Source organism: Leucoraja erinacea, chromosome 3 (genome assembly GCF_028641065.1).
Source record: "Leucoraja erinacea ecotype New England chromosome 3, Leri_hhj_1, whole genome shotgun sequence".
NCBI classification, from domain to species: domain Eukaryota; kingdom Metazoa; phylum Chordata; class Chondrichthyes; order Rajiformes; family Rajidae; genus Leucoraja; species Leucoraja erinaceus.
Window position 1 is genome coordinate 50,384,823 of NC_073379.1, and position 12,738 is coordinate 50,397,560.

A 12,738-nucleotide genomic window follows, 5' to 3' on the forward strand; every position below is an offset into this window, starting at 1 on the left:
TGGCCGAAAAGTGAGTAGAAAGAGAAGAGAAAAAAAAAGAAAAAAGGAAAGTGGTGATACCTACCTGCCCTTTTCCCCCCCCCCCCCCCCCCCCCCCCCCCCCCACCTCACCCAACCCAGAATCAGATTTAAATTTAGATTTGTGCTGTGCCATACTATCCTTGTAAGAATTCGGTGAAGGGTGTCCATGTGTTGAAAAATTGATCTGTTTTTTCTGCCAAGACAAGCCTAATATTTTCCAAATGTAGTGTCTCGGACATGTTTGTAATCCACATCTTCACTATAGGGACTGATGTGTGCTTCCAAAATTTAGAGTATTTGTTTTTTCGCCGTTATCAGGCCATAGTTAAGGAAACGTCTTTGAAATAATGTTAGCGCAGAACAGGCTTCTGATGTACCTAGTGTGATCAATTTTATGTCGGGGCGCAATTTTATTTTAAGTATTTTAGAAAAAATATCAAAAATTCCCCTCCAGATATTGTGTAACTTTATACAGGAGGCAAAGGAGTGGGTTATGGTTGCTTCTTGAAGGAGACATTTATCACAAATAGGGGAGACATTTGGGAAGATCTTATTCAGTTTAGACTTTGAGTAATAAAGTCTATGCAGTATTTTAAATTGTATTAGCGAGTGCCTAACATTAAGAGAACAGTTGTGTATATATAGAAGGCTTTCCTCCCAACTATCTTTTACAATTGTTAGGCCCAGTTCATCTTCCCTAGCTCGCCTAATTATTTCTGACGATGGAGTTTGTAAATTTAAAAGTGTATTATAAAGGTATGATATTAACTTATTTGAATCAGACTTTCTATTCATGCATTCGTCTAGTATGACTGGAACCATAAATTGACAGTCTTGTGTGTGTGATTTCACATAGTCTCGTATTTGAAGGTATCTAAAATATTGGCTACCTTTCAAATGATATTTCGACTGTAATTCTTGAAATGAGAGGAGAGTCCCCATCTCATAAAGGTCTCCCAGCTTTTTAATTCCTAAGTTTTCCCATTGTATAAATGCCATATCTAAGGTAGACGGTTTAAACGAGCGATTATTGGCGATTGGTAAGAGAAGAGATACATTTCTCAATTTAAGGGTTGATTTCACCTGTTTCCAGATTCGTAAAGTGCTATGGATTATCGGATTTTTCTCATATGCTGATTTCTTCAGATTTTTTGGAGAGAGAAGAATCGCGCCTATATTAAAAGGCAAAAACAATCTTCTCTCTCCATTATTAGCCAGTTTACCTGTTGGCGTGTATCGTCTATCCAATAGATTAAATTTTTAATATTCGTTGCCCAGTAATAGTAAAAAAAATTAGGGAGAGCCAGTCCGCCGATATCTTTAAGTTTACATAATTGTCGTTTATAAATTCTGTGAGTTTTGTAATCCCAAATAAAGTTGTGATCACAAGATTTTTTTTTTTTAATTTAGGGAGAAAAATTGGTATTGATTGAAATAGGTACAGTATTTGTGGAAGGAAGACCATCTTAATGGCATTTATTCTACCTATGAGGGAGATCGGAAGCATTTTCCAAAATTGAATAAGGGCATTTAGTTTGGTAATTAATGGTGGAAAATTTGCTTTAAATAAAGAAATGTATTTTCTAGTTATGTAAACTCCAAGATATTTAAATGTTTCCGAAGCGATTCTCTAAGAAAATTTTAAGTGTGTCGGGTCTTGAGGTTTAATTGACATAATTTCACTTTTGTTCCAGTTTATTCTATACCCTGAAAAGGAACCTTCAATAAGATTTAGTATGTTTGGAATATTAACTTGGGAGTTGGTAATATATAATAGTACGTCATCTGCATACAGCGATATCTTATTATTAGAATATTTAGTATTATAACCATGAATGTTCGGATGTACTCTTCTGTTTTCAGCTAAGGGTTCGATCGCAAGGGCAAATAACAGAGGTGATAATGCACACCCTTGTCTATTGCCCCTGGATAATTAAAATTTAGGTGAGAGTGTTTGATTAGTCAGTATTCTGGCAGTCGGCTTGTTATATAACAGCTTTATCCATGTACATTTTTTTTTCTAATAATTGAAATTTTAGCGATATTGTCAAAAGATATTTCCATTCTACTTGGTCAAATGTTTTTTCTGCGTCTAATGAAATAATTGATCAGTCTTTTATCGTTCTGTGTGAGTACATTATATTAAACAGACGTCTCAAGTTGTTGAACGAGTGTCTCTTGGGTATAAACCCAGTTTGATCAGGGTGTATTAATTTACTAACGTATTTACTTAGTCATCTTGCCAGGGTTTTAGCTAATATTTTCTGTATTGTCAGTATTTAGCAGAGCTATTGCTCTTTATGATCCTGGCTCATCGAGATCTTTATCTTTTTTGGGTATCAGTGTAATAGTTGATTCGGATAAAGTTTGCGGTAGCGTCTGTTCTTTAAATGCATGAATATAAAGGGCTTGTAAACTGGGGAGATTAATTCATGAAATTTTTATAAACTTCATTACTAAACCCATCTGGGCCTGGCGTTTTACCATTATTCAGTGATTTAATAGTCTCTTCAATGTATTTTATTGTAATCTGCGCTCCTAATTCTTCACGTTCCGCCGCGTTAAGTGACGGAAGATTGCAATTGTCAAGGAATTTTTTAAATTTTTATCGTTTCTACTGAAGTTTTAGTTTAGTTTAGTTTAGTTTATTCTCATAATATATACCAAGGTACAGGGAAAACCTTTTTTTTGTTTTGTGCCATCCAGTTAGTGGAAAGACTATACATGATTACAATCAATCCGTCCACAGTGTACAGATACAGGATAAAGAGAATAACGTTTAATGCAAGACAAAGTCCAGTTAAGTCCGATTAAAGATAGGTGTTCAATAATGTAGCTGATAGGTCAGCACCGATCCTTAGTTGGCGATAGGATGGTACATTTGCCTGATAACAGCTGGGAAGACTTCCGGTGGCGCCATGGAGCAGCAAGAGGTGCTGCATTTAGCTCCGCTCCCGAAAAATACGCTAAAATCATTAAAAAGCCTGTAAAAGAAAACGGGACCGATTAAAAAAAACTCAGCGGGGATGCCTGATGTCGCGTAAGTGACGCCATCAGAAATCGCCGCAAACTAACGGGGATACTAGCACTTATAAATGCCAAAACAGAATTTACCTAAACGACCCCTGACAAGACCTCTAGCCAGACTGCGGCTCGCTCAAGAGTTGGAGAAAATACCTCAAACAACTCCAGAAGGATCTGAAGAAGAAGAAACTGAAGGACTAAGATTTATTGCTGATATGGAAGCAAAAGTAAAAGAACAAGAACAATCTCTTAAGAGAAGCTGTGACAAAGGACTTTCCTGATATGTTGCATAAAGAGATTTCCCTGCTGTCGTCTCAGCTGGGAAAGTTAGAAACAAGATTGGATGTCGGGAATAAGGATATTGTCAATAAAATTGGTACTCTACAGGGCCGTATTGAAGAAGCAGATACCGATCTAAGAGAAGAAATTGCACTGGTTGAAGAAGATTGCAATAAAAAGCTGGATAGTCCGCTCACTACTTCTGCAAAACAAAACAATGCTATTAAAGATCTGGAAACTGTGACTAAGGATATGTCTGAAGTGATGAAGAGAATGAAAGAAGATCTAGACCGAGTTTCTGGGCAACTGGCCAGAATGACCGACAAATGCCTCGATCTCAAAGCTCGGTCCAGATGGCAGAACTTAAGGATAGTTGGAGTGAAAGAAGGGAAGGAAACTGGAATAGACCCTCGGGATTTCACTGCCAACCTACTTCAACAAGCACTCAAGCTGTCTAAAAGCTTGGGATGTAATGTTGAAATTGTACAAGGCATTGGTGAGATCAATTCTGGAGTATGGTGTACAATTTTGGTCGCCCAATTATAGGAAGGATGTCAACAACATAGAGAGAGTACAGAGGAGATTTACTAGAATGTTGCCTGGGTTTCAGCAACTAAGTTACAGAGAAAGGTTGAATAAGTTGGGTCTTTATTCTTGGAGCGCAGAAGGTTAAGGGGGGACTTGATAGAGGTCTTTAAAATGATGAGAGGGATAGACAGAGTTGATGTGGACAAGCTTTTCCCATTGAGAGTAGGGAAGATTCAAACAAGAGGACATGACTTCAGAATTAAGGGACAGAAGTTTAGGGGTAACATGAAGGGGAACTTCTTTACTCAGAGAGTGGTAGCTGTGTGGAATGAGCTTCCAGTGGAAGTGGCGGAGGCAGGTTCGATTTTATCATTTAAAAATGAATTGGATAGGTATATGGATGGGAAAGGAATGGAGGGTTATGGTCTGAGTGCAGGTAGATGGGACTAGGGGAAAATAATTGTTCGGCGCGGACTTGTAGGGCCGCGATGGCCTGTTTCCGTGCTGTAATTGTTATATGGTTATATGGTTAAAAGACTGAAGGTAGATTCTGCACACCGAGTTCAGAGAGCATACTCGAGGGCCGGAGCCCTACCAAGACAGATTATCCTGAAACGTCATGACATAGCAGCTTTTGGAGACATTATGAAGAAAATACCATTCGGAAAAAATCTGATGTTCGAAGGAGAAACTGTAAGGTTTCTTCAGAGACTATCCAGCAGAAGTGGTAAAGAAACGTGCCCTTTTTACAAAGACCAGGCTGATTCTTAAAGGAATTCCAAACCTAAGATATGGAATAATCTACCCTGCCAAACTGAGGGTCACATATAATGACTTGGAGCGTTTCTTTACTGATCCAGAAGAAGCATTTAAAGACGCGCAAGACTTAAAAAAGGACATTAAAGGATAAGTAAAATGTCACGGCTTTGCTGATGTATACCTTTTATATATATTTATAGGGGGTAAACTGAGAGAATATGCCTTTTAAAATAAAAATAAGTACAAATGTTGTAGATAAGATGGACAACTAATTCGCATGTGCTTATGTCTGGATATCTTTTTTTTTTGTATCAAAAAAAAAATAATTTATTTAAATTCCAACACGATACAAAAACCAAAAAAAACAAAACCGTGGTGACATACCCACCACCATGTTACAAAATCAACAAACAACTACAGGTGCACAACCTTTTATCCGAAATTCCAAATAACGAAAAGCTCCGAATAGCGGATATTTTTTCGGTCCTTGAAGAAAGGTCCTTGAAGACGTTCACCGAGGGCGGACCGCAGAGGTGACAGCGGAACCTCCGGTCGGTCCTCGAAGAAAGGGGAACTAAATCCCCATTCATAAAAGAGAAGGTGAGGGTATATTGCGTGGGAGGGTTAATAATTGACAATCTGCTGCTGCCTGCCCGCTGAGTTAAAAAGTTCCCACGGTAGACTCACGATACACAGTGTATCGTGAGTCTTGCGTGGGAACTTTTTAACTCAGCGGGCAGGCAGCAGCAGATTGTCGCTCCCTTCAGTTTCACCCCACCTACGCCCCTCTGCTACCCGGCCATGTGTGTGACCCCTTCCCTCCCCTCTCCAGCTCCCCGCCCATTGCACCGGCACGGGGGCTTTGCACTGTCTTCATGTCGGCGATGCCAGCAGGTCAGTGCTAGTCACCGGAGACGTCAGGACCAACGGGACACCGACCCCCAGGCCCACTGCAAGCACGGAGATCCCAGAGACCCACAGCCAGCAGCAGCCCAGCCCCGTTCCAACTCCAGAGGAAAACTGCAAACTGGCCGGAGACGTCAGGACCACCAGAAGCCACTCCCCGATGGGCCGCTACGGCGACAAGTGGCAGTTCGCCCACAGCCCGAGCTGCGCCCCCTCATCAGGACACCGACCCCCAGGCCCACTGCAAGCACAGAGATCCCAAATCAGCAACTCCAGCCCAGCCCCGTTCCAACTCCAGAGGAACACGTAGGGGCAGAAGTTGATGGTGTGCAAGGTACATCTTGGGGTGGCGCAGCTCGGGCTGTGGGCAAACTGCCACTTGTTGCCGTAGCGGTCCATCGGGGAGCGGGCTCCTCTCGAGTTGGAGGGGGAGGGGGTTATTGTGCTGTTTGATCGCCCCCTGCTATCCCAGGGACAGGGAGACACAGCGGCATTTGAGAATGGTGGGCAATCACTTCCAAAATTCTGCCCACACAGTCAGTACACCTCTCCTACACTTGTCTCCCGCACTAAGATCATCTCGCAGAGAATGATCCCAGCCTAACCCTCCCTATTTTCTCCTATTCTGCAAGAAAAAACTACATTGAAGACTCAAACTCGCGATCGAGTAACTGCCGGGATCGAGGCGCAAACTCGCGACCTTGCGGATATGAGCCGAGCACTCTATCACTGAGCCAGCCGTTAAAATCTACTCTAAAAATCTTCCATTCCAAAAGCCGAAAAATTCCGAATTACGAAAATTGTCTGGTCCCAAGGCTTTAGGATAAAAGGTTGTGCACCTGTATTTTACAAATATTCTAATAACTACTGTACAACCCCGGTAAATCTGGCTTGGGCAAAGCCCTCTTCCGCCTGGCGCCGTGACTCGCGGATGGCCAGCTTTGCCAGGCCGTCTGGACATCTTATCAGGTTTGGAATGCAACATGACTGCCTCAAGGACAAAATATTTTCTAATGAAAGATTTAATAAAATGGAACTACGCAGTATAGAAAACAAATTAAATGGAGCGGAACGTAATAATCCACTAACAAAAAGATATAAATAATTATATACTAACACATAAATAATTGAACTAAATCATGTATTTTAATCTAAAACGCAATATCATAACCGAATAATGATTCATTCCTTTTTAAAGCCAATATTGAATATTCTTTAGATCTATGACCGCTAGTTAAGATTTATTGGATTGATATAGTAAAATATTTTTAATCGATTTGGGTGGACAAATTCCCAGATATGCCCAGGCCAAACCGACAAATAATCACCCAAGCTGGAAGGGAGTAAAACAGATGGCAGGCAGCCTAGACTGAATTCTTGGTTGACCCCTTCCAGACAGCTGATTCTTAACCAAATATATTTGGGTTTGTCTTCTAAGTTAAATATAGCAATTAAATAGTAAATACTTATTTAGGTTAAGATATCAGAGGAACTAATTATAGTACATGCTTGCTTGTTTTCTCTTTGGATATATTATCCGGTTTTGACCTGTTCTTTCTTTTTCATAATACGTGTTCATAGAGAACAGAGCTTAATGTAATTTTACATCTATGGAAGGTTACACCAATTCTTCTTCCACCATTTGGTGGTTTTTTTCACACAGTATTTTTAAATACTGTCTTTTCATATCATTTATGTTATTTAGTACTTTTTTTGATTTTTCTGTTTAGGGCACATTTTCAAGGGATATACCTACAGAGTTCAGCAACTGGGAGCACCCACCCAACACCCAGAAGGTTGAGGTATTGTGTTGCACCATCTGAAATAAAGGAACCAATGTAACTTACAATGCAAGACGACCCTCAAAAGAAAATTGGAGGAATTACGTTTTGTAGCTGGAATATAAGGGGCGCTAATGAGCCAATTAAAAGGGGTAAGATTCTTGCCCAATTAAAATCACTCAATGCCGGTATAATATTTCTACAGGAAACACATCTGAAAGTTTAAGCTCAGACCAGGCTGAAGGCAAATTGGATTGGTCAAACATATCACTCCTCCTATCTCTCTAAATCCAGAGGTACCGCAATTATAATTAGTAAAGGCATACCATTTAAACATAAAAATACCATTGCAGACACAGAGGGGAGGTATGTTATAGTCTCTGGAGAGATACACTCTACCCCACTCACCATGGTAAATATTTATGCTCCTAATTTTGATAACCCGCAATTCTTTAATAAAATCCTGAATATAATCTCCGAGTCCAATCACCAAAATGTGATAAACGGGGGAGATTTCAATTGTGTTCTAGATCAATACCTTGATAAATCTGCCCAACAAAAGAGACTTAATATAAAATCAAAATCCAGTGAACTTTTAAATACATACATAAAAAATACAAATATAACAGATGTATGGAGGATTGCAAACCCTGCCAGAAGAGAATACTCCTTTTATTCATCAGTACATAAAACCTATACACGTATTGACTATTTCCTAGTGGACACGAAATTAATCCCGTTTACAACTAACTCTAAATACCATAATAATGTCATCTATGATCATTCTCCGCTAACCTTCTCCTTAAAACTAGAAGGAATGTTCAATTAAAAAAATGGTTTTGGAGGTTTAATCCTCAAATACTAAACAATCTGGATGGTTGTAAATATTTAAAACAACAGATGGAACTTTTCTTTTAGGCCAATGATACCCCAGATATCTCACCCTTACTATTATGGGAATCATTTAAGGCATTTATTCGAGGTTCTATTATTTCATACCAAGCTTTTCAAGATAAAAATAATAGGACGGAACAATTGCAGCTAGAAGAACAGATTACACAACTTGATTTAGAAAACGTGAAAGATTCAACTATAGATAAACACAAGATAGCAATATTGAAATTTAAACTAAACCAAATTTTATCTGCAAGAGTTATTAGATTATTTCAAATTACAAAACAGAACAAGATTTGCCCAATTTTATCAAAATCTATATACATCCAAAACATCTACAGAAAGCAGTAAAATTACAAACTTTCTGGACAACTGTAATCTCCCAACACTTAACCCCCTGGAACAAGAAGAATTAGGAGCACAGGTTTCAATCAAAGATATAGAAGAGACACTAAATTCACTGAAGAACGGTAAAACACCGGGACCAGACGGGTTCAGTAATGAATTTTATAAAAGATTTCACGAGGTAATTTCATCACGTTTACACAAGCTTTATACATATGCATTTAAAGAACAGACATTATCACAAACACTAGCTGAATCAACTATCACACATACCCAAAAAAGATAAAGATCTAGAAGACCCCAGTTCATATAGAGCAATTGCCCTGCTAAATACAAATCAGAAAATATTAGCAAAAACTTTGGCAAGAAGATTAAGCAAATACGTTAATAAATTAATACATTCGGATCAAACGGGGTTCATACCCAAGAGACATTCATTTAATAATTTAAGACGTCTTTTTAATATAATGTACTCACACAAAATTGAAGAAGACATCAATTATTTCATTAGATACAGAAAAAGCATTTGACCAAGTAGAATGGAAATACCTTTTCACAGTACTGCAAACATTTCAGATGGGAGAGAATGTTATTTCATGGATAAAATTACTATATGATAGGCCGACTGCCAGAATACAGACCAACCACATACTTTCTCCGAAATTTCAACTATCCAGGGGCAATAGACAGGGTTGTGCATTATCACCCCTGTTATTTGCCCTTGCGATTGAACCCTTAGCGGAAAGTATAAGAATACATTCAAACATTCACAGCCATAACACTAAACATTCCAATAATAAAATATCATTATATGCAGATGATGTATTATTATACGTCATCAATTCTCAAGTTAGAATTCCAAATATATTACATCTTATAGAGGAAGTCGGTTCCTTCTCAGGATATAGAATAAACTGGAACAAAAGTGAAATTATGGCAATAAAACCGCAAGAGCCGACACACCTTTTAAAATTCCCTTTTAGAATTGCTACAGAAAAATTTAAATATCTGGGTATCCAAGTAACCAGAAAATATAATTCTTTATTCAATGCAGACTTTCCGCCTTTAGTTACTAAATTAAACACTTATTCAATTATGGAAAACACTTCCGATGTCTCTAATAGGCAGAATAAATGCCATAAAAATGATTTTCCTCCCACAAATTCTCTATTTATTTCAATCAATACCAATATATTTACCTAATTTCTTTTTTTTAATTCTTGATTCCCGGATTACAAACTTTATTTGGGATTATAAATCACATAGAATTCATAAACGACAACTATGTAAACCCAAAGAAATGGGCGGATTGGCGCTCCCCAATTTCTTATACTACTATTGGCCAGTGAATATTAAAAATTTTAATTTACTAGTTGGATAACGCATGCCAACAGGTAGACTGGTTAGTAATGGAGAGAGAGGATTGCTCGCCTTTTAATATAGGTGTGATCCGTCTCTCCCCAATAAAGTTGAAGAACACAATATATGAGAAAAATCCGATTACTCACAGCACTTTACGAATTTGGAGATAAGTAAAATCTACTTTTAAACTAAGAAATCTATCTCTTCTTTCACCAATAGCTAATAACCTGTCGTTCAAGCCATCTATTATAGATAAACCGTTTATTTATTGGGAAAGACTAGGAATTAAAAAGGTTGTAGATTTGTACGAGTTGGGAAACCTCCTATCATTCCAGAAATTACAGTTGAAATACAATCTGAAAGGTAATCAATATTTTAGATATCTTCAAATTTGAGATTATTTGAAAACATATACCCACGATTATCAAACTCTGCTGACAAATATATTAGACAAAGGTATGAATAGAAACTCTGACACAAACAATCTAATATCAAACTTGTATAATATCCTTCTAAATATAGAAATCCCATCGACAGACGTAATTAGAAGGGGAAGAGGAATTAGGCCTAAAAATCACCAAAGACTGATGGGAAAATTATCTCTTGTATATACATAATTGTTCGATTAATGTTAGACACATATTAATCCAATTCAAAATACTCCACAGACTCTACTACTCAAAAACTAAACTGAATAAGATATTTTCAAATGTATCTCCTATTTGCGACAAATGTCTCTCTCAAGAAGCAACTATAACTAGAAACATAGAAACATAGAAATTAGGTGCAGGAGTAGGCCATTCGGCCCTTCGAGCCTGCACCGCCATTCAATATGATCATGGCTGATCATCCAACTCAGTATCCCGTACCTGCCTTCTCTCCTTCCCCCCTGATCCCCTTAGCCACAAGGGCCACATCTAACTCCCTCTTAAATATAGCCAATGAACTGGCCTCAACTACCCTCTGTGGCAGAGAGTTCCAGAGATTCACCACTCTGTGTGAAAAAAGTTCTTCTCATCTCGGTTTTAAAGGATTTCCCCCTTATCCTTAAGCTGTGACCCCTTGTCCTGGACTTCCCCAACATCGGGAACAAACTCCTTTGCCTCTTGCATAACACACTCCTTTGCCTCTTACATAAAACTCCATAACATTTGGAAAGCAATCTTTGAAATGTTCTCAAAATTATTAAAAACAAAACTGGACCCCCATATAGGACTGATTATTTTCGGAACAGCAGGAGCCTGCTCTGAGCTATCAATATTTCAAAGATGTTTCCTTAATTATGGCCTGATAATGGCGAAAAAACGTATACTTAAATTTTGGAAAAATACATCTTCCCCCAACTCTTAAAATGTGGATTACAAACATGTCTGAGACGCTACATCTTGAAGATATGAGACTTGTCTTAGCAGGAAAATCAGAGCAATTTTCAAAGATATGGTCTCCTTTCATTGATTCATTACAAGGATAGTATGGTGCAACACAACTTCGGAATTAAACCGATTTACGGACTAGGTGATGGGTGTGGTGAGAAATGAAGCAGGTATATCAACACTTTTTGTGTTTTTTGTTCCTTTTTTTGTTTTCGTCTTTTTATGTTTTTTTTTAAGTTTTTACTTAGTCTTTTGGTATTTTAGGGGTTCTATTCTTACACATTCACTTTCTTTTCTTTTTCACTTTCTTCTTTCTCTTTCTCTCTTTTTCTATTTCATCTTTGTTAAAATTAAAATGGAAGGTGTACAATAAATGTATTATGTCATATGCCGCAGTTTATACTTATGTACATTGCTTCTAATAAAAATATTTAAAAAAAAAACAAAAAAAAAACAGCTGGGAAGAAACTGTCCCTGAATCTGGAGGTAAGCATTTTCTCACTTCTGCACCTCTTGCCTGATCGCAGAGGGGAGAAGAGGCAGCGTCCACTGTGCGACTCATCCTTGATTATGCTGCTGGCCTTCCCGAGGCAGCGTGAAGTTGTAGATGGAGTCAATGGAAGGGAGATTGGTTTGCATGATGGTCTGGGCTGTGTCCACAATTCCCTGCAATTTCTTACAATCTTGGATGGAGCTGTTCCCAAACGATGCCGTGATGTACCCCACTAAAATGCTTTCTATGGCGCATCTGTAGAAGTTGGTGAGAGTTGTTGGGGACGTTGAACTTCCTAAGCCTTCTAACGAAGTAGTGGATTTGGTGTGCAATCTAAGCCATCGCTTAGATGTGCCACTGTGCCTCCCAAAGTAATGTGAGTAAGTAATGTGTGTGCAATTTTGTTTTAAATAATGTCAACTGTTCCGTGAGTAATAGCTTTTTACTTGACATTCTTATAGCTTGGGAATGGAACACGATGGTCAAGGAAACCGGTGTGGTGACGAAACCAGTATGGGAAGTGTAATGGCACCCTTGGTCCAAGCCGCATTTCATCGATTTCATTGGTCTCGATGTAGTGGGCAAGAACTTAAGCGATATCTTCAGTGAGTATCTCAAGTGGTGAGAAGAATAATTTGCCTTGACTTTAAATAATATATTTTTTAATCCTCTCTATTGGTGCTATGGAGGATGAAAGGGTTTTATGATGGTCATGGCTGTCATGGATAATTTAAATCTTGATGTATTGCTCCCACAAATGTGTTTGGCCTGGAACAAAATAATGTTTCACTCAAAAATAAATAGATTGATAGTATATGAAACGATGAAGGGTTTTGATAGATTGAATAGGGAATGTCTATTTCATTGATTGAAGCATTCAAGTTGTCATAGTCTTGAGAGAGATGAGGGGAAATCTTGTGCTGTCAGCATTGGAAATATGTTTTCCAATAGAAACAGCTGAGGTAGAAGGAAT

The 12,738-nt window shown here is 38.2% G+C and overlaps 1 protein-coding gene across 1 annotated transcript in view; it reads left to right on the forward strand.

Moving 5' to 3' along the window:
- Nucleotides 1–12,738, forward strand: part of LOC129695572 (A disintegrin and metalloproteinase with thrombospondin motifs 3-like) — a 251,354-nt gene that overhangs the window by 172,839 nt on the left and 65,777 nt on the right. Inside the window, exon 9 of the mRNA XM_055632651.1 lies at nt 12,227–12,370. Coding sequence (XP_055488626.1) covers nt 12,227–12,370 — 144 coding nt within the window. The remainder of the gene's footprint in view (nt 1–12,226; nt 12,371–12,738) is intronic.